This window comes from Hippocampus comes, unplaced genomic scaffold (assembly GCF_001891065.2).
Source record: "Hippocampus comes isolate QL1 unplaced genomic scaffold, H_comes_QL1_v1.1 scaffold159, whole genome shotgun sequence".
NCBI classification, from domain to species: Eukaryota; Metazoa; Chordata; class Actinopteri; order Syngnathiformes; family Syngnathidae; genus Hippocampus; species Hippocampus comes.
Genome location: NW_017805742.1, coordinates 494256 through 517440, shown reverse-complemented (window position 1 = coordinate 517440; position 23185 = coordinate 494256). Strand labels below are relative to the sequence as shown.

General features: G+C 41.9%; 1 protein-coding gene across 4 annotated transcripts in view; it reads right to left on the bottom strand.

The window, feature by feature from the left end:
* Positions 1–7481: 7481 nt before the first annotated feature.
* Positions 7482–23185, bottom strand: part of LOC109524067 (alanine aminotransferase 2-like) — a 17032-nt gene continuing 1328 nt past the window's right edge. Inside the window, exons 1-12 of one of the 4 annotated variants that reach the window (XM_019883644.1) lie at positions 21517–21617; positions 20860–21046; positions 16298–16387; positions 15321–15429; positions 14662–14795; positions 13995–14238; positions 13355–13434; positions 13136–13272; positions 12150–12324; positions 11880–12035; positions 9663–9775; positions 7482–8088 (exon numbers count right to left, since the gene is read on the bottom strand). In XM_019883644.1, the coding sequence (XP_019739203.1) occupies positions 7998–8088; positions 9663–9775; positions 11880–12035; positions 12150–12324; positions 13136–13272; positions 13355–13434; positions 13995–14238; positions 14662–14795; positions 15321–15429; positions 16298–16387; positions 20860–21042 (1512 nt within the window). In that variant the 5' untranslated portion in view covers positions 21043–21046; positions 21517–21617 and the 3' untranslated portion in view covers positions 7482–7997. Of the gene's footprint in view, positions 8089–9662; positions 9776–11879; positions 12036–12149; positions 12325–13135; positions 13273–13354; positions 13435–13994; positions 14239–14661; positions 14796–15320; positions 15430–16297; positions 16388–20859; positions 21488–21516; positions 21618–23185 lie in introns of those variants that run through there. The other 3 variants (XM_019883643.1, XM_019883641.1, XM_019883642.1) reach the window with 3 other exon arrangements.

The window sequence follows — 23185 nt, the reverse complement described above, 5'->3', positions numbered from 1 at the left end:
ATGAAAAATTGTGTTTCCTTGTGGAAAGAAAGTTTACCACTACAGCACCATTTTGTTTTATTTTTTTTTAACAATTTGTAACATGAAACTAAGCAGAAATATACCCTAAATATTGCGAACGGGGTTAAAAAAAGCAGCTTTGTTTGTTCTTTCAAAATGATATTTCCAAGCGACCCCCAAATTTAAGACTAATCGTGTATTCAATGGTTATAAAAAGTCTACACACCTCTGCGTTTAGGGCAAGAGGCGGGATACATTCTCGACAGCACAAGGCAATATGAGTCACACAGTAGCAAGAAATAAATAAAGTTCTCAATGTATTGGATTTTGCGAGTATAGCTAATGAAGTGGCCCGGACAGAGTCAAGGTGGGACGCGTTTATTATTGTGATACACCTGTGGACATGATGACAGAAGGTGTTGGAGGAGGTGGGAGACAACAGAAGGTGACACTGCTGCTCTCTCATAAAAGCTTTGAAAGATACTGTATAGAAATAAATAAATGAGTGTGCATATTGAGCTTTTTTTTTCAGGGGCATTTGGGACTTGTTTACTGTGTAAACTCTGTAAAAGCTGTGATGCAGTCGGTATGGATTGCGCACATCATTACAGTGGCACCTTCAGCATGAAATTTAGCAATTGCTGTCCATTCCGGGGCTAGATTGTTGTCACTCGAACTTCTCTTAAGAGTTTTTCTACATAGGAGCCATGGCTCAGCTTAATGCGAACACACAATTTGAAACAGCATAAATGGGCTAATGAAACTAACATTTTTGTCCTGATAGTACAACGTTAAATTGATGTTGCAAAACATTTAAACAGCCAATGTAACAATACTCACAGGCATAATTCTTTACCTTCTGTAAAACAAACAAACAAACTAACTAACAATTACTGCAGCTTAATTATTTGTCAAACTCTTTTTCATGCAGAGCAAGCAGGGTACCCAGGGAGGAACTGCGGTGCTGCATGAGGATATCTGGAGTGACAGAGAATTATGTTAGAATAGTCCAGGATGTGAGTGTAGCAGAACATTGGTCAGGTGTGCTATAGAAGAAGGTGGGAGTGCATCAGGGATCAACTCTAAGCCCTTTCCTCTTTGCAATAGTAATGGACAGGCTGACAGATGAGGTTAGACTGGAATCCACATGGACCATGATGTTGGCAAATGGCATTGTGATGAGTAATGGAAGCAGGGAGCAGGTGGATGAACATTTAGAAAGGTGGAGGTATGCTTTGGAAAGGAGAGAAATGAAGATTAGCAGAAGTAAAACAGAATATATGCGTGTGAATGAGAGGGCTGGAAGAGGAAGAGTGAGGCTAATGAGGATAGCGAGGGTGGAGGACTTTAAACTCTTTGTACTTCGGGTTCTATGTTTGTGTCCAGTGCAAGTCTGGCAAGAGGTTTGGTCTAAATATGCGCAGGGGCAGGCTAGACTAAATTGTGGTATTTTCACAGACCTCCGCAAGGCAGGCGTATTTATAAGCGGGCGTGTTGTGCCGTTGTGGGTGTTTTGTATTTTAATTATTCTTGCCTTGTGTTGTTATCACCTGCCTCATACCGTACATCTGTACGTATGAATGCATTACCTTGCAAAATCCTTAACTATGGAACAGACAAATCCATTGAGTTTAAAAAAATGAACATTACTACTTTTGTAAAAAAAAGTAAAACAGACTGTTTAATAACCAAACACACGCATCAAAGGATAAATGTCGGGCTGTGTTCTTTTGTTACATATTAGCGTTTCGTAATTGTTTGTCCTTTAGTTACTCACTTTCTCCTCCTTCCTTCCATCTCTTGTTCTGCTGCTTGCAGAAAGGCCAAAGCAAAAAGCTGGACTCCACAGCGCCGCTCCACAGGGGGCGACGGAACGGATTGCCATATCACGCCACCCACTCAAAGCTGCTCCTGTGTCCTTCGCCGAGTTGCAATCATGGTTGAGGTGGAGCAGCTGTAATTATGATTGTTTATCAGGATTAGAAATTTGAAAAAAATACAATTATTTGTTCATTCAAGAGACAAATCAAGGCAATTGTGTTTAAACCACACACTGGTTTCTATCCAGCTGGTCACTATTCGAGTTTGTGTGCACATGCGGGCTAAAGATCACAATGACCCTCTTAAACTGCAACAGGGAATGTGAAATAACAATATCATGCACCATATGGGGTCTCCACCAGTGAGTGAGCAGCAACCAATTTTTCGCAGATTTTCACTCGCCGCACCTGGGTTCTGTCCCTGTTCCCCACAAATAGGCGGTGCCCTGGTCAACGTGGACCATTAACTGCCCACAACAGCATTTGATTCAGACTGCCATCAAATTCTATCCTCCCCCACAAAAACTTTTATAATAGGTCCCCCAAAAATGTTCATACTATAAAATATATACAGTACATTGTATATATAACATTGTAAGCACACCCTGCCCGACAATGGCCCTGCCAGCCAGCTACTGGACATGCTTTCTTTTTTTAGCATGGCTCCGGCAAGCACAGCTCACGCGGCGCTTCCAGTTACAAAATGAATTAAAAGATCAGGTTTTTTGCTTTCTCCAAACCACACACGTCATCCGCCTAGGAGAGAAGGTGAATCATATGATGCGCTCACTTTGGCCACGCGAACCTGGCGGCGCCGCTCTTATCAATGAGTCTTTGGAGTTCAAGCTCACATGGCTTAGAAGTCACATGTTTTAAACGTGCTTCTCCGGAGCTTGCTGATGACCTGATCATTTTAATTAGGTGTGTTTAGGGAGACATCGAAAACACAGTGGATAGGGGCCCCTCGAGGAGCGGGGTTGGTGACCCTTGACCGAGATGACGGTAACTCCGTTTGGAATAAAAGTGCAAGCAATATAATCAAATATAATCCACGTCAGGAATTGTTACATCGGGCAAAATCTGATGCAAATCCACAAAGTCAATATAAATAAGTATCCCAAAGAAGTAATTGTTGCCGTACAAAACATCAAGCTATGCATGTTGTTGCAGTCGTTAAACTTGTAATCACTCTCCTGCAAGACGGCAAAAACGGAGTGAGTCCACTCTATCGCTCTCAGCGGCTCAAATTTGATAGTGGTTGACGACACTCGTGCTGAGTGGCAGTGGTCAGTGTTTTATCGTTTGATTGTGTTTGAATTATAGATTGTTTCCAATCATTTAATTGGTATCAATGTTATTGTTATCGTTTAGTGTTGTAACCATGCTGTGATGGTTTGTTTACTTTTTGTTTTATTTATTTTCATTTGTAAACCATTTTTCTCATTATTTTATAATTTGTGCCATTTATTAAAATTATCTTATTTTGTATATTACCCTTTTCATTGTTAGGTCGTTTTTTAAAATTGATTTATTGATATCTTTTTTATTTTTGTAATCATTTTTTGTGATTGTATTTACAGTATTTTTGTTGTCATTTTCAAAATTGTGCATATTAAATAGTTTTTTTACTGTTATTTTTTAATTTTTTTTTTTTTCATTTTCAATATAGTGTACATTTTAAATTGTCTTCTTGGCTATCATTTTTGCATTGTTTTTGTCAGTTTCATCATTTATATCATATTCAAACGTTTTACGCTCTGTTGTTGTGTGACTTCATACTCGTCCCATCTTCAAAAATGACGTTTGTGTCCCATTCAAACTAGTCAAGAGCCTGCTAATATCAAAAGGGTCCACATAAAAGCGCTTCAACATCAAAGCCTTTGTGTCAATGTTGACAGAGCGACGTGGTCTACAGGGAATCGCTCGGTGACCACAATCCAAAAAGTTTATGTCCAAGCCGTGCCGCACAATATGACCACAAAGGATTATGATAAAAAGACAGAATAAGTCGATCGATTTTCATGGAGATGTCAATCGATGGTTTGTTTGGTTTGACGGCGTCCGAGGGCGCGGTGTCACAATCTGGCGCCGGCGAGATTGAGCAGCGTCGAGGGGCTTAGTGGCAAACACAATCGAGAAGTGTAAACATGACTGAGAGGGCTTGCGAGAGGGGGGGAGCGGGGTGTAGGGGGCGATCAATGGCCGCAGTCTGGGATTGATTAATTACCCCTAGAAAGAGAGTGAGGGGTGAGGGCACCAGAGAAACCTGATCAGAACAAGATTTATCACCCAATCTGCCAAGCATCACTCCCTTTCTCTCCTCGATTCCTCTTCTATTTCATCCGTGCTCTTCTTGCCTTAAATTGGACAAGGACCAGACCACCCCCCGCCTTCCCGCCCTTTCTAAATAAAAGTCACACACAAGCATCTCATTGGACCGCCTCTCAATGGCTCTTGCGATTCATTCCAAAACCACTGGCGGGGAGATTGTCACTCGTTTCCCACCGTTTTTTTTGGTTTACCTTTCTCGCTAGTTTCATTTTTTTTAAAAGGTGTTCCTAATTTTTTCAGCACAGTAAACCCCCTTTTTTCTTTCTTAGTTGACAGCGCTGCTAATTTCCAGATTTCCCCCCCGCACAGTTAAATAACTTTGTTGACCATGTTTGGTGTAATTCCACTGTAGACCACCAGCACAGAACGAAAACAGGAAGTATTTCAAGCACGGCCTAGTTTTTCATGAGATTATTGAATGTTAAATCTTCTAATTCCGCTTTTATGACTCCAGAAAACAATGACTGTAGGGTGATTTTGTAATGGGTTTCACTTACATCCTGGTTTTTACATTCCAGCTCTGTGTATCATCGGCATGAAGACAAGTCCCAAGATTTATGTCTGTCTGTCTGTTTTGTTTTCAGGCCCAGCTGGAGTGAAGGGAGTTTCCCGCCAGCAGGCGCACCTGTTGCGCATTTACCAATCAAGCCTGCTATGTATTTAAGGACTGCCAAGCTGCCTAGTCTCTTGTCGGTTTATTGGCCTTGCTTGCTGTTTATGATCCAAGAATTGTTTTCTGGACCTCTCAATTTCGTTCTTTGCTCTGTTTTGTTATGCAAGTATTGGTATTCTTTGATTTTGTTGACGCCTGATTTTTCCTGGCTCCTTGTTACCACCGATTTCCGTTTGTACTTTGTCAGTGCGCATTTCTGTAAATAAATATTTTTTGTTATCAGAGTTTGTCTGAGCCTGTAGTACTGGGATCCTTAAAACATTCTTCGGTTCAGTTCTGAACCTAACAAAGTCCAAATACCAGCAACACACAGACAATCAGGCAGAAAAATGAGTGCAGAGAGAATAAAAGAGTGGTCCTTGTCATAGCGTAGACAGCCACATGACAGCGCTGTCCCTCCCTGTGATTCCTGTTACATCGGGAGATCCGCTAATGATGACCTTTGGTGTCGGTGGGCACGCCACCCCACTTAATTCGGGGTGGGGTTGGGGGGATAGCCGCTGGACCGAACGCTCTGAGGGCCTGCGGGTTGAGAAAAAAGAAATAACGGCTGGCCGCAATTAGGATTCCGGGAGCCCTTTGTCAACTTTAATTGAAGCTGACAACCACTGTGGACGAAGAAGAACAAGACAGTCCCAAAGCCCTTCAAACTATATGATTCACTCTCTCACTCTCTCCCCGTACAGTCTAGCGATAGACTCTCATGCACACACTGCAGTGCCCTCCGTCTTGGCAAAGTGCATCCTGCGCAATAAAAAAAGATAATTAACATCACGGTAGTTGCGCAATCTTAATATTGCATATTGACGGTAACATAACTTTTACTTGAACATGTATGAAAGAAAAGGATGTAAGATGGTTGGAAGGAAACAAGGATGCATGAAAGGAGAGAAGGGTGAAGGATGAGGGGAAGGATGGGAGGGAGGAAACAAGGATTGTCGGAAAGGAATGGGAGGTAATATTAAAAATAATTCTTTAAAAAAAAGTATTGGAGTTGATTTTATTTTCTGTTGTATTTTCTGCTTCCCCAAATATAAAAGAGTCCATTTTTATTTACCAGCAAAAATGTCAAGAAATTGGTAAAATTACATTCTACTACTTGCTCAAATATAAAGCATATTTTAAAAAATACAGATCTAAAATCATTTTGCATTTAGCAATGAAAATTCATCGACCGAGCTTCCTTGGGATCTGACCATGTTGTTTTATTTCCACTTGCTTGTGCTGAGCTCAAGTTTGGATAATCAACAAACAAAAGTGTGCGGTTCTTGTATCAACTGCTTCATATGACATCGACCACATTCCTTTTTTTTTTTCCACCAAGTACAGGCAAGTTTTGCTCCTTCCACTTTTCAGCAGAGCAAATTCCTATAGCGCTGAAGAAAGTCTGCATTAATGACAACTTGTTTCATTGACTTCATTTCAATTACTGTAGTCACATCCACTCAGCCTTCAATGGGCTGGACGCCGCAATCAATGTGAACAATGGATGAAATGACGCCAGATGGGCGTCTCGCGGTGATTAGCTGTCACCTAACCAGCGTTCATATCGCCTGCAGCGTGCGAGGCGCAACACGTTTCACACTTATGCTTTGTTCAAATGAAGCGTCGACAGGACTGGACGAAAGAGTGAACAGCACTTAACCAACAACACAAAGGACAACTTCAAGTCATTTGTGGATTGGGTAAAACGGAGTGGGATGGGGGCTTTATTAGATGTAGGCTGAATATGTAAACATTTATTTCAATCATGGTGTAGTCATATTTAATTGCATTTATAATTCATGCAATTATGAATAAAAAAATTAATTCAATGGGATGAATGAAAAACTACAAATTTATTTCATTAGAGTCTCAGACCGTTGCTAATTTTGCAGCATGGGCTCCCTCTAGCTGTACGCAAAAGAATTACTGAAATAAATGTTCAACTTGCAAAACGGTCCAGCGGACAGAACTTTTTGATCCGCAAAGACATCACTGATTCAAATTTGCTGTTGACCAGGGTTATTTAAGTGACTTAAAAAAAAGCAGTGTCAGCGGCGGAGCTACATGGTGGCCAATGGATCCATTCCGTGGGATCGATGTATCGATATCCTCAAGAGTATTGATCCGATATCAACTACTCTCATAAAAACGTCGATACTAAGGTGATATAGTTTGGTTTCAGTATGTTGTGAACAAAACAGTTAGAAATAATAACTAAATAACATAACTTATCAAATGGTCAGCTACTACCCTGTGTTTTAAATTTTTAAAAATGCCCAAAATGTAATTAGTATCTTGTCTTATCTCAGTGCAGTTGAGCTGCATGCGGAAATGAAAGCTCAAAAGAAGAAAACTACAAACTTCTCAAAACACATTTAGATATTTTTACAGCATTTTGGTCATTATTATTGTTTTCAGCAGAGCCTTAATTCTCAGTTTTCTTTTTAAGGGATCTTTCTTCCTAATTTCTTCTTTCAAAACAATACCATAACAAAAAGAATGGACTCTGTTGAGTCTCCCGTTCATTTTTGCTGTTAGTCATAACATTATTTAAAAAAAATATATATATATATATATATATATATTGAAACTTACCCCCAGTGAGACTGAAAGAAACAGACCAGCTTTGCATACAATATGGGGTTGATTAATGTATGAATATCTCCATTCCATTTTGGCAGCACTCCGCATGCTTTCTTTATTGTTCACAGCACGAGGAAAATGACCCTTTTGTCATATTAGAATTTCTCGTGAAATACATAAAAAAACAGCAAGCATAGGCTGGAGAATGACATTTATTTTGGTCATGCAAACTACATTTTCTGCGTATTTCCCTCGTCACACACAGCCTGTAGCAATGAATACTTCATGGTTTGTTTCTGTAAGCAGCATTAATTGTTTGTTTTTTTTAATTAAAAAAAAAACCTTGGCACATATTCGTTCATACTCACCATCCATGCAGTACTGTACTACAATTTTGACAAAAACTTGGTTTAAGTGTCCTTGTTTGGACGTCCAAAAACGTCCACGTGAAGGAAGTGCGATACTAAGAAGAGTCAACGTGAAGGCACTAAAAAGAGGATCGGGATTTTGGCAAAAGTTCTTTAAACACTCCTGTGTGTGTGTGTGTGTGTGTGTGTGTGTGTGTGTGTGTGTGTGTCTGAGTGAGACCGAGAAAGGCAGGGGACTTAGGAGTACTGCTTGGTGAACCTCTGGTGGAACTCCTTCACTTTGCTCAGGAGGATCTTCAGCTTGTCGGCGGGTGGCAGGATGGTCATCCTGTACAAGAAGAAAAATAAGTTTCAAAGACATGTAGATCACACATTTTACATACTTTTCACATTCTTGGAGGGTGATTAAGTTACAGAAGGCTGCCAGCAATTATTATTATTATCATTTTTATTCTAAGAATATAAATTGCCTTCAATTGACCTGAAATCAATTTACTTTAGTTTTACTTTACGGTGGCTAACTTCTTTTTACACTTTCATAACAAGAACTTTAAAATGGTCAGACAGTATTTTTTTTTTTCATGCCAAATTCTGAACTACAGTGTTTCTCAATGTGGGGGTAGTGTGACTAGTTGAGCATGGGCTCCTCCTAGTGGTACCCAAGAAAATGACTGAATTAAACAGAAATATTCACATTTAAAAATATGACATTCAAGCAAACATAGAAATAAATCTGTATTTAACTTTCTGTACAATATATTTGCATTTAATCTTTAACTGTTTGTTTTAAAAATCAATGAAGTACAGTTTTTAATCTAACTTTTGATGTGCAATAAATTTTTAACTGAGTCATTTGTCTTTTTTTTTGGTTTTGTTTTCCTGTATTTATATTTAAACTATGCCTAACATTACAGTGTCTTACAATGATAAATCTAGTTTTCAGGAATAAAAACACATTTAGGCCAACTAAGCTAATATTTGACCATAATAACTTTTTCTATATATAGAAACGGCATGCGTTACACGACATAACGAACCAGCTTCAGCTTGTTATGCTTCAATTTACAGACGCTTTTTGTCATGTATGAGATAATTCAAATATCAAGACCTTGAAAAATAGTCCACACAGAATTGACGTCGTTCGAAAAGAAACCTTTGTAATACAAGAACCCCCACCCCCACCCAGGCCTTTTAACATCCATAGGAAGCTTGTCAGAGAGCAAGAGGACCAAGTTGTTAAGCCGAGCCATGCGTCTTCGGCAGCGGAGCGTTTAAAGATTTCCCCCCGCCGACTTTGAAGGATCACCGTGAAGAGAAGTGGTTCGATAGCGACGATAAAGCAAAAAGCTTCTCCTCCTAATTTTGCCGCGGCAGATGCAAAAACAATCGATCCATCTACGTGCAGAGTCAATTAGAAACTCTGTGCTCAAATACATAGAGGAATTAATTAAAACGCCTTTCGGAAAAAGTTCATTCAGAAGGACAACAGAGCGATGATTACCAACTTAACCCTTTTTTTTTTTTTAATGCGAGGAAAAACGGCATCATTGTGCTTACTGCTCTTATAGTGTGTGGTGTACTAAATCTAAATAAATATGTAAATGTCAAAGGTAAAATACATGCTTAAAAAAAAAAGTTAACGAAACAAACTGCCAGAAAATGCAATAGTAGTAGCTGAAGATTAAAAAAAAAAGGAGAAGCTAGGCTAATTGTTAGCACCAGTGTAGTTGCAATCTCTTCTTGCCATTCTTGTGGTGATTGACTTGGGAGACTCATTTTACAAACACTTGACCCAATTAGGCAACTGTGTGTGTGTGTGTGTGTGTGTGTGTGTGTGTGTGTGCGCGTGTGCGTGTGTGTGTGTGTGGAGCCCATTTTAGCAGCCGGGTGCGGTTTTCTTACCTGAAGTGGTAGGTGCCATCCTTCTGCCCAAAGCCGCTGCCAGGAACAAGGCAGATCCCGGTCTCCTCCAGCAGTCTCATGCAGTAGAACATGTCAGGCTGTTGGCCTTGTCCCTTCAAAATAAAATGACATGTGTCACAACAACACTTGCTACTTTTAGTAGTGGGATCGTTTGGCCTCTGGCAAAGACTTAGGTTCTACTGAGTGCCACTCTTGTTGTTGTGTTGTGTTACAGACTGTATTTTTAGAGTCCTGCATGTCCTGAATGCACCTTTATCTTCCTGTACGGACTTACAAAGGTTTTGACTAAACATTCTGTAGTGAAGTGGGCCGAACGGAAAGTAAACGGACTTGTTTTGTTCACCAGATTGTGAAGGAATTAATTAAGACTGAAAAGCTCTTGAGCCTTATTTGCGATTGTCGTTCAACCTCCAGTTTGGGGAACAGAACACGTCTCTACGTCCAGGGTCGCTCGAACACAGGAGCGGCCTTCAGAGACTTCAAAAGGCGACATCTCGCGCTCGATTTCAGCTAAACCAATAGATTCCGCTCTGAGGCGGAGGCGACGCGCAATGTACGAGGGGGCCTAATGGATTAGGCAGGCCGCTCGCTTTAACTATGTCCCATGGCGTGGCCGCAAAACAAGCCATTGGTTACTCGGACTGCCAACGCAAAGCGATTGCGGCGCTGAGATACCTGATGACGCCGAGGGAAGTTAACGAGGATCAATTGGCGGGTCAGCCGACCTTTTCAAGTGCGAAGCGAATCACATTCTCTGTCTATGCGGACAACTGTGCCGCCTTAAAAGAGCTTATTTAAGACAACGTTGTGTTGTGAAAGAGTACAAATGTATTTAAAGAAGACTTTGTGAAAGTTATTATAAGGGACGTAAGTTAGCTTATAATTGTTGGTGGTACAGTCTGCAAATTGTCGTCTGAGGACATCTCTAGGATTTTCAAGCGCTAGCATCAGCGCTAACTAAACTGTTCAGAGTCGTGTGCTGTGTTTTCACACTGAAATTATTTATTTTAAAGCATTTTGTTAAGACATAAGCGTGAGCTTGGCTAAATCAAATGCATGTTTCACTTTAGCAACTTGGTTTTGTTCACAACAACAATCTCCGCATGTTAGTGCAGGCCGACGGCTTAGGGGAGACCAGGTTAAGACAAGCCACTTTTCTTTTTCAGGGTCACTTGAAGAAGGGAGTTAAAGTTTTAAAGCAATATAACAGGAATATTTATTTATGGATGCTATTCCCCACAATAATTGGTGATATAGTATGTCGAAAAAAATTTGTCTTGAGGCACAATTCAGCCCATTCGTACATCATACCAGATTCACCCTCTATGCATAACTTACCCCACAAAAGGGCTACACTGTGCACATGTAAACTGAACCATCTCCTTCTTTTCCCTCCTTACTCCCACCCTTAGAATACATCCGATTCACCCTCACCTCTACCCGCCTCCCCTCCCTTCCTGGATCATATGGACAATTTATTCTCACTAGGGTGACAAGGTACTTCCTCAGATACTTCTACAATAAATTTTGAAACAAATGTCAACAATGATGCCCATAATAATTAGCGTTCCTTTCAACAGAGAACGTTGTAATGTGAAAAGAAAACATGAAAGCCAAGTCCTTGAACAAGATGCCTCTTGAATTACAATGGCTGCATCCTTGTAATATAAGAGGCTTCTTGAGTGATGGACACCAACATTAATGGCCATCGTTTCAATTATTCAACGTAAACATTCATCCTCATCCCCAATCCCCCCAATAATATGTTTTAAGCAGCCAGAACAAAACTCAGAAAACACGTGTTAGCTAACATTTGAGGCCTTCGTTTTCACAAAACCCATTGAATGCCTTGTAATGTTTTTCTTTTTAATAAACTGTCATAGGAAAGCAGTCTGAACAGAAATATTAACTTGTTGATGCTAGGGCGACATCAACACGAGAGGGTTTGCCTTGGGTCCCAACCCATCAATGCTACAAATTTATAATACACATTTCTAGGGTGGCAGCATGCTAGCTTAGTGGTTAGCATGTTTGCCACACAGTTCTGAAGTCAGGCATACATCTGGATAGACGTGACATGAAAAACGGCATGTACAGTTTAGAAAGGTTTTACGACGGCAACAATTCATTTCCATTTTTCCTATGCGGAAAAATACTACAAGCCCAAACACTTTGTTTTGACAGCGGATTACGTACTGCGGCCTCTTTGACAGCCTTCTCCGGAATACTAATACGCGGAAAGGAGTACATGGCGCCCTGCACAGGATTGCAGCTGATGCCAGGCACGGTGTTGAGCACCTCCTCTGTCAGCCTGGCCTTGTCTGCTAAGGCACTCAGGGTAGCTGTGCGCTCCTGAATGACAAGGAAAAAAAAAACCCCAACAACAACAATGATAAAAAAAAGCACTCACAGAAATGTTCATTAAACACAAGCTTGTTTCATCTCTTCAATGAGACTTCATTGTACCTTCATGAAATTTTCATGCGATGGCTCTCCGGGCTGCGGCGGGTTGACCACCAGGCCCATCAATGCCTGTCCGGGAACGGGCGGGCACAGGCGCACCGACACCAGCTTGGTTAGTTGGGCCTTCACCTCGTCGTCCATGTTGATGATCTCCATGTAGCCGCCACGGAAGCCACACCTGGGAGGAAAATATATGAGATGCAAAGCGAGTAGTGTTGAGAGTGGACTCATCACAATCAGGACTACAATAATGATACATCTTGGTGAAATGTTGAGATTTGACATTAAAAGATTGATCAGGGTATCTGGAGGTTTAAAGGGGGACATATGAGGTGACATTGACTTTTTAATGGCTTTTATACAAACGGGCGTCTGTCTGGAGTGTCAAAGGACATAACCTCGTCTTTTGTTATCTGCCCACTGCCAAAAATGTGCCCATGTGTGAGTCACTTTGCACCGCTGCCCCATTGTTAATGTCACACTGGGAGTAATTTTCATAACATAAACCCACAAACAGCTTCTGTGCCCATAACTTGCTCAGTAAGGCTGGATGAAGACCCAGAACTGCTTTCAAGGACAGCCAGAATCAAGCCGCCAGAGTACATTGTCTTAAAACCTCAGGGCCGTAGCCAGAAATTTTTCAGTGGGGTGGCCTGGGTGACACGTCTCAATGAGGGCTGACCATGCTTATCCGCCTGTGCGCTCATACACATGCTTGCAACCTCCTTTGGAACCATTTTTTAAGAAAATTGCACCATGAAATAAAAACACACACATATCCAGAATTGTTATCAATAGACTCATCATACAAGCACGACACAAGTCCAAGTGATTGCGGCTCTTAATTCACTAGGTAATGCCATTTTCTTTGCAGTTGTGGCTGGAGGTTTTGGGGACCCTTTCCCCATTGGAGACAGAAAAAAAAAGATATCTGCAAAAATGAACTGAAGAGTGTTACATGGAATAAGGGCTCAAGAGTCCTCACTTACTCTCCCATGTAACATTTGGAGGTGGAGTGGAAGGAGGCCAGCTCCACCGTGTTGGAATACTCGGGCCCCATCTCAAAGAGCACCTTCTTGAACGAGTGGAACTCGCACCCATCGGCGTACACGTTATCCTGGTACACCTGGCAAGAAGACGAATGTTATGACAAGGAGCGGTTTACCCGTGTTTGCTTGAGAGAGAGCGGAAGGTTGCCGAGCGGTCACCTCGTCAGCCATGAGGAACAGACGCTCCTTGGCGGCAAATCGGATGACATCTTCGATGCACTTTCTGTTCTGAACCTGGCCTGTGGGCAGAGAGGGTCGATGAGCCGCATGGTTGTTTTGCTTTGCACTCATTTAGTGGCGCCTCTCAAAGTTAGGGCAAAACAATACAAGGGGTACTCAGAGTCAAAAAGCAATCATGATATGGAAGTAATTTTTAGTCTTGTTGACTCTAAGGACGTTCTCCCACTGAGGCCATTTTAATGCTGTCTATCAAAATACCAAAATAAACAAAACTTCACCAATGCACACACTTAGACTGCACTTTGTGCTAGGCTTGCGCTTCAGCATGAAAATAGGGCCTCCAGTGTTTTAGTCTATTTGAGTGTATTTAGAGCCTCTTTGGTGCACTCTGAAGTGACCACCAGAGAATGTGCAGCAGCATCTTATAAGCCCAATGAAGACAGTTTTTCTCTTGAGTGAGAATACTCAGTTGCCATGGAGACCGCCTTAGCTGTCATCACCACAGCCTACACCGACTCTGGTGAGCACCCGGTCAAAAAAAAAAATCAGATTCAGCCTAATGTCTCCCCCAAGAAATCGCATATTGACGCAAAAAAAGGAGCACAGAAGGGGACTTTACCAGTGGGGTTCCCGGGATTGATGATACACAGGGCACGGGGGTTGCAGTGGCCCCGCGCCTCGTCCAGAGCCCGTTGCAGCTCGCCGATGTCCATGCTCCAGCACGCCTCCTCGTTGAGGTAGTAGTTGATCTGCACGGCGCCCAGCTCGGCCAGCGCCGCCGAGTACAGAGGGTACTGGGGGATGGAGATCATGACGCCGGTGCGGGACGCGCCCTCACCGCACACCAGCAGCTTCAGCATCGTCTAAACAAAACCAATCAACAAACAAAAATAACGTATATGATGTATAATAGCATTTAATGCCATTAACAAACAACAGCACAGTAGCCTTGTAGTAGCCAGAAAAGTATAGCATTCCAGTTTCCTCAAACATAATTCTAATTGCCTGATGAAGACTATTAATGTTGCACTTCCCCTAAAATAAAACACAAGCTGTTTCTGTTTTCACCGTAAATTCAAAACATTAAATCTGTCCCTGATTCAGAGTAAAACACCATGCTTTGCAAGCATGATTCATTAGTGACCTCTAGTGGTGTAAGTATGGTAGTACGACTCACCAGCCACTTCAGGTGGGTGGAGTTGAACCGAAAATCAAGTGGTCACAGAATGTAGCTTAAGTGTGTTTTTTTTTCTGTAATTGATTGAATTTAATAAATTTTTTTTTACCACAATCCCGTCGCTGGCCCCGGTGGTGAGGTAAATGTTGTCCGGGTCGCAATACACGCCGCCGTCCCTCTGCTGGACGTAGCGGGCCACGTCCTGACGTACAGAGTCGATGCCTTGACTGGCACTATATGAACCTGAAGAATTGAAAAATAGACAACAAAAAGATTTACAGCAAAGTGCCAGGTTGTTAATAATGCTCAGAATTAACCCTGATGGTGACTGAAATATCTTAAAGGGACACTTTCGTAATTTTAGCATTTTCACCATTAAAAAGCTTTAAACATGCACTTCTACCTCTACCGTTTTCCAATTTAGGTATTTTTGTGATCTAGGATAACTTATAGTTGTTGTTTTTTATAATTATACATCATGAGCACTTGTGGGTCAAATGATGGGGGCTTTTAATAAAAGCTCCTCCCACCTTTTATCGAAGAAATGCATAGTGGGCAGGGTCAAAAGTTCACTTGGACCATAAAAATAACCCCAATGCTTTAGGTTGCCCACATCTGTTCCAAAAGTCTCACCACAAGTCACCATGACAACATCGAGCCACAAAGCCAGTCTGCTCTCAGGAGGAGGAGCCCAAGAGGCGTAAATGTCCGTCATGTACATCAAAGCTGGTTGTTCATGTTAGAAGAAATACCACAACTGCAACACACCCATACTGTTGCCACCGCAGGATTGCAGGATGCGGCGCGCTCGACTCTTTGCGTCCTCTGGGAACGTGCTGTCATTGAGCAGCTCGGGGTAGGAGCACAGCGCCAACACCTTCAAAACCACACAGAGACAAGAAGGGGTGACGTAAGCTCTGTGTGTAGATATGAACCATTAAGAGTTGGGACCTCTATGGGGTGCGTGTGACATTGGCGAGTCTGCGTGTGAGTGTTTGGGCGTGAGCTGCGGCCGACAGCAGCTCTTGTGCTAGTGTGCTTATTGTGTTTTACCGTTCTCTCTGCATTGATTAAATAGCTGACAACTGCATCGGTGACTGTGATGGCATTACAATAAGTACTGTATACTATAAAACCCCATCTAAGATGATTGCTTCAAAACGTCTGGTAAATGCAGAACCATGATATCCAGATTGTGAAGTTAGCAACAATGAAAATATTTGGTGACATGCATATTTCTCAAAGTGTGAAAGTAGAGCTAATTTACATAATAACTGACGTCAGGCAAAGTACCTGCGCCCCTGCTGTGGTGTTTAAACCAAAAGGTAAGCAGAGCTGTATAGTTTTGTTGGACGCACAGATTAGCCTTAGCTAACTGCATTATTTTAAACTAGAGGCACATACTTGACTGCTCTGTGAGGTTGTTGACGAAATGGTGGTTTGGTGTTTGGCGGTGTACCCATTTGCTCCATACACACAGTGCAGTGTACACTATGAAGTGTTGTGTCCCCTAGTACAAATGATTTTATTGTTTTTGGGTCATTAGAAAGTAACGAAAGGTGTAGTCGCCATTAGCCAAGCCGTATATCCCAAACTTGCATAAGAAGAAACGGATTGATTTCAACAAGTAATGAGGTGTGTAAAGTATACTTTACAGTCATTGTTGCCCTAAGCATGTCAAAAATATGTTATGAAGACACCTGTGGGCTGTTTAAGAAAAAAGATATTGTGGTCAAGACACTAACCTGTCGAAAGAATGTGATTGGCTGCTGGCCCATGGCGTGCGCATCACCAATGTTCGCTTTGATGACCTCCTGGAAAGGCTTCTTCCTCCCCTGCGTGACACAAACACAAACAAAGACTTTTTCGGTTTATTAAAGTCAAGCTTTTCTTTTGTGTCTGACAGTTTTTTTGGTTTGGCTGACAATTTGTTGTTAAATTCCAGCGCTTGGACAGAACTCCAACTTAAATGCTAACAGATTGTGACCTATAAAACGATGGAGGCCGAGAGCAACGCAGCGGCAGGCATACCACTGAAAAAGAAAAAAAAAAAACCATGCTGGGATTCATTAAACGGGCTGCTTTAGTTTGACGCTTCGGCTCACGTTGCTCAATCTGTCGTATGGCTCCTGAAAATGTCCAATGTCCACCTTATTCTCACTGATGCCTCATGACACATAAACACACATTACAAAGACATGCTTTAACCTCCTAAGTGATGAGAAACAGGCGAGGGCAGCGGGGCGGGGTTTATGGCATCCATAAACGTAAAGCGGTCTGTTTTCTGGGGCTGCCATGTAAAGTTTGTGTCGTAGGATTGAGCAGCTGCGAGCCAGGAGGGAGTTAAAAGCAACATTAACTGACACGTGTGCAAACAAACAAGACTTGACGCACGCTGTGCACACGGAGCTGAAGAGGCGCACTTTCACATTCAACATTCCCCTGGAATCAAAACAGCCCTGTTTGTACGATTTAACTGAGCAAATGTGAGTGTGTTGCCGCCTCGTTGCTCATAGAAAAAAAAAAAAAAAACGATTCTGGGCCAATCCAGTTTGCCGGAGTGCATCACACCCCAAAGTCAGCCCACGGTGGGTTATGACGGCACTCAAACAACCCATTGTTTGCTGTCATTTATCACTGATAAGTCAGTTGGTCAAACTATTTACAGTACTTGACAGTAGATGGGTGGACCAACATGTTGATAGTGGCATTTTTTTAAACAATTTTAAAGACATTGAATGAGTGGTTATTTGTTTTAAATGCCATTAAGAGAGTGCGAGACTTGAGTGTGTACTTTCGTGACCGCAGCTGTTGAAATCCAGCTCGGACCTTTGACATTTTTGAAACGAAATATATTCCAATGTTGCCTTTGACAATCAAACTGCATCAACTACAAATGATCCCGAGGCAAGAGTCTAAACGAGTGCAATTTAAACATGCAGTCCATCCAGGACAACATAGAGTATTTTCAGCCCTTTGGTTGCTGTTGTTAAATACGATAAGTCAATAAGGCATCAAAGAGACAATTGTAATCACCTAATAATAACACATTACAAATGTTGTACAGCTTATCGCATGTAAATTATGTTTACTTCCTATTTTTCAGGAAACCTGTTAAGGCAGCTCAGTTGTCACGCTGACGTGATATGTGCCACTGAGTGTTTGCTGTCACTTAACATGCATTTTTTTTTTGGTTTGTTTTTGTTTTATTTTTTTTACGTCCAGTTTGTAAGGCAACATGTTAAGGCGGCGAGCTAGTTGGGCTGACTATATATCTGTCCTTGGTCTGTTGCAGTCATTAAAATCAGTCTAAAATAAGGAAAGAAAAGTAAGTCGTAGAAATATGAATGCACTAATATTGCTCGCAGTACTTTGTATTTGTCGGGAAACCCGTTAAGGCAGCAATGTGGCCAGACTGACTTGATGTGAGCCATTGGTTGCTTGCTTGCTGCCACTCAACAAAAATCAGCCTCGAGCCAAACTAATTACATAAAAACACAAATGATATTATTCATTTATTCATATTAACTTGCTAATTTTGTCTAAATTTGTCTGTAAGGCAGCAAACTGGCAAGGGGTTACAGTTCATTGCAGGCTTCTTCTGCTCTCAATAAGTGGATGCTACATTGGTGGAACACTTTGCAATCATGTTAGTGAATGTGCAGAAAGGAGTCTTTTTCAAGGGCCGGCATGCCTTCATTGTGTCAGAGGCCGTAGGAAGACAGACAAGAAAAGCCTTGTGTGCGTGTGCGTGTGTGTGCGTCCCAGTTGATTATCAGCTTGCATGGCCATGAGGACAAAACAAAGGCAGCAATGTACAAAGTGCATGTGCATCGGAGCCTTGAAGTGGGATGCTTGCCAACTGGTGGCGGCAAGCCGTATTCAGAGTTTGATTAACAAGACTTGTGAAAATATACAACGGTGTGGACAAAACCCGGGCTTTTTTTTTTTTAAAACATAATCATAGATGCAAATTCAAATCTGCGAGGCAGATGTACGAACCACTGAGCTATTTCACTCAAGAGGTTGATTGTTTGACAGTTTTAATCACTCAGCAAAGGCTGGTGAGTTAAAGACAGGCAACAGGTGTTATTTCTCCATAGGGGAAAACTGGTACATAATGTCCAAATCAGTCGTTGAACAGATTATGAAATGTCAGGAGAGGCTCCTATTGGGATAAAAACTCAATGATTAACCGACAGATGGACTTTGCCAAAAGGATGTGGGTGCAAGTGTCCAAGTGATAACTCACCGAGTCGTCGTTGGGGGTGCGGGTGGAGGGGGGGGTGTTGAAGTGGCAATGACATACGCGAGAAGCTTTTAGCAGGAACAAGCAAATACACTTTGTCCATTTTCACCCCAGTGATGACACACGACCCTCAATGAGATTACAGTTCAGGAGGCATATAAGCAAATGGGTGCCATTCGTCATAAGGGTGTCACATTGTTATGTAAGCAACTTTATGCTCCGATGGCACTTAATTAGGTCGGCTAGCACAATTGAATGAGATCAATGCAACAATAATGTATGTTAGATAATACTGTAGATCTTATTTGTATATATTTTTTTTTACCAGTATGTAGCCTGGTTGGCTCCAAATACATTTTGCACATTGCTCATTATTTTCATTTGCACATTATTCTTGTCTGTAGATGTGCGCCGATCGTTTGGCCACCGAATGTGATCGGACAATTTTCATGGAAAAGTACGTGATCAGTGATCACCGAACACAGCCTTATATAACCGATCGATCACCCGAAGTGGCCTATTGTTCTTTACCAAAAACAGACTGTCACTATTTACAACAGCTGCAAACAATGAACAATGGTCTCATCTTTTATGACAGAGAAATCGACACCATATGTTTGTTACTTTTAAATTACATGACGCAGTCGCTAACGCTACATGTAATTTTTTTCTACATACAACTTCATATTCACGAGCAATGCTCAACGCATTGCGGATTGAAACGAGGAATTGACATGGATGCTGTTGTGGGTGATAAATGACAGTTAAAATCCATCCATCCATTTTTAGTAATCTCAAAAATCACTCTTGTAGTTTTTTTATTTATTGGCATATTTACTGTGCGGCATAGCGCTATGCCACGACATCAGATTGTTATACTTAATGATAAATTTCCTTCTTATAGTCCATCTGGATTGGCATTGGGAATATTGTATGCCACCCCTCTGGACCCAAAGTGAATTGCATACTGATTTGCCCTTTGGTGTATGAGACAATTTTCATTCCATTTTGTAATTTGTTTTCATTCTAAGTGCAAGATAAGGCTCCCTGTAAATGTTATTAGTGATGATCTTTGTGTTGAATCCGAAAAGGACTTTTGCAAATGGCTGCTTTTACCTGGGGAAAATAATGATACACATTCCCCTATTTTCTGACATGTTTCTGGCCAAAGCAGTAATGGTAACATCATTTGTTTGTGCTTTTTCTACACTGTCAATTTGAAGCAATGTCCACTTTTTGAATAATAAAGGGATAGAACTATCTCTTTTTTGAATCGGACTAATAGATTAATTTTTAAAAATTAACAGATCAATCGATTATTGAAGAAAAGTCGCGAGTTGCAGCTCTAAAATATAAATTTTACATCTATCCATGTGACTGGTATAAGTACATCACAATCATGGATAATCAATAGCATAAAACCTTGATTGGAATGCCCCTCTTCAGGGGCGGAGCTATGTGGTGTACAGGTGTGGCCACAATCACCCCTTTTCACTCTATGGCCACCCCCCTGGCCACACCCACCTCTAATTTTCTAAATATTTTCTCTCATCTACATGTTTAATATTTGTTCTATTTATATTTAACCGGCTAATCTTCCTCCTATTAGTATTAAAATAATCAAAATACTACTCCTTTTTATCTTGTGTCGCATTTCGTCGTGATGCGAATACTGAAGCAATCAAAATGGCTTCGCGATATTAAATGTTGCAGTAGAACGTGGAGGGCCCTATATCTGAGTGAGTTTGCTTTGGGGCCAATCACAAACAAAGGCAAATATATTTTTTTTTTTTTTAAAGCCAAATATGCCCCTGCTGCCTGGTATGATGCAAACCACAATAGTGTGCCTTATTGTTCAATTTCAACGAATAGTTCTGCGACAGTGTCAAACAAAAGTAAGCATGATCATATTTTTAGATGTAGCTAATAATGTGACCAATGAACATACATTCGCAAAACAATTAAAAGCTGGAACGAACAAGTTTGTCAAGTTTTTTTTTTTTTTAAGGCCACCAAAAACAGGGTAAAATTCAATTTAAGATTTACAAAGTGACCCACCTCGGAGAGCTCTTTCTCCAGCTCCACCGCCCGCTGCACGATGGGCCCCCGCACGGCGTACTCCACCATCTTCACGGTGGGGTTCATGGTGTCGATGGTTAGTACCTTGCCCCGCGGCGGGGCTCCGTTCTCGGCCACGCTCTCCTTGGGCAGCCCGCAACGCGTGGCGCTTAGGCCGGACATGGCTCTGGCGGACACAAGGGGAGAGGTCATTGAACGCACCGCGGGTACACCACCACAGCCACCGCTAACGGCTAACGCTCCACACCGGCTTTGAGTCAAACTCAGACGGGCAACTTTGCCGGGCGACAGCCTCGCTATCCTCGCCGCTGCCATGTCCTCCTAAGTTTTAGTGGAGTAAACTCGAGAGAAGTTCAACGCTAAGCTGAGCAAGTGCAGCCGCCACCTTGAACGAGAGTCCCTTTGAACTTTGATCAGGGTGCAAGTCCAAATTTCCTCCAAAATAAAATGGTGGTATTAAAAAAATGTGCTTCGAGATGTTCCCAAGCATCCAGTGTGTGGTTTTTTTTTTCTTTTTGGAAAACGAGTGTGGGGGGTGTTTGGAACGAAGTCTGCACACATGGTAACGCTTTCAAGAAAAGGGTACCTCCCCTTTTTTTTGTTATCCCTCCCCTTCGAGGACCCGATCCAACGCACCAGGCTCGGTTCTGCTCAAGTTGTGCACCCTGACGTGGCCACGCGGTTGCATGCAATTCACAGAGAGACAAAGTGACAGTGACGGCACCAAGGAGGAGTGTTTTTTTCTCAAATGCAAAATAAGCAGAGAGGGATGCTCCACCTATTTTGGACTGACCCCTTTTTATTCAGATAGAGCTGCTTTGTTGCAGTTCATGTATAGTACATCCGATACGTTGTTATATGGCAAAAAAAAAAGTTGTTTTTACTAAATTTGGGTAAAAAAAAAATTCTAAATGGATTTGAACGGAATAAAATCGGGGAGGGTAATTGACAGTTTTCATGGCCAGTGAACGCAATCCTATTTAAAAAGCAAAAAAAAAAAAAAATGAGTCCATGAATGATTTCACACCTTGTTACCCCTCAAAATAATATTACGTCCAACGTAAATGAAATCGTTTTAATGCATTTATATAGCCCCTTTCAAGGGGACCGGGCATACTTGATAATAATATATATTTTTATATTAATTGTAACATGTATGTATGTTAAAATAAAATCTTACAAACAATATAACAGAACAAATACAGCTGGGATAACACTTGTGTCTAAAATAAATAAAATGTTAGCATTAACTAATTTATGAATCATTCAGCATTTCTGTGACCATTCCAAATATGTCATATTATGTCAACAAGGATAAACTACGAGAAATAGAACACATCACATTGTTAAATTTCTTTCTTATATTCAAAATGCAGAAAAAACATATACTTAAAAAATAAAAGACATACTGTAGTTGCATCTTTATCCTAATACTTCTCATATGGCTTCACATAGCATATACAGCTCCTGAAGATAGATCTCTCCATCTAATAAACACAGTTAAATGAATATCTCTGAGCAGTAACGTCTTTGCATCGGAGCCCATTGTTGCAGGCAGCAAGTCAAGTGTGGTAGCCATTTTGGTAAGTGGGCCATGAAGTGTAAAAGGGGGTAATAATGGTACGAAGTTAGGACTTTTAACCCTTGGGGGATGTCAGAAATAAGGTCATTAGAAACCAGTAGCAGCAATAATACTTGAGAGAGTTTGTGCGGCAATGGTGTTCAGGGCAAATGTTGGCGCCGTCAGTGGCGTTAGCAGGAAGAGTTGATGCTGCGGCGTCTGCAGCGCGAAACTTTTACACTCATCTGTGATCACATAGCACTTCAGTGGCTGGTGGGAGAATCCATTTACAAAGTCCTCGGTGTTTCCTTGGTGGGTGCCCCCCTCCTCCTCCGTGGTGCCCTCCGCTTCCTCCTGCTTGAAATAGCGTGTCATGCAGAAAATGTAGAAGCGCTTCAGCAGCTCCCAGCAGCGAGCCTCAGAGGGTGAGGGTGGGTCCCTTTGGGGGTAGGCGCACGAGGGGGCGGGCATGCAGGAAACGGAGCGGTGGTTTTCGCGGTTGATGAGTAGGAGGGCCAGTACGTCAGGCCGTAAAGTGACGGATGAGGGAAGGCAGCGTTCTCCGATGGCGAGGCAGTCTCTCAGATTGTCCACTAGGGGTGACCAGAAGCGGCCCACCAGGGTGCTTTCAGCACCGTGCATGGAGGGCGTAGGGCCGCACAGCACGCACACGTCAGCCCCGGGGAGCAGCTGGAAGCGAAGGAGACGGTGAGCTACTGTAGGGCTGCCCTGCGGGAGGAACAC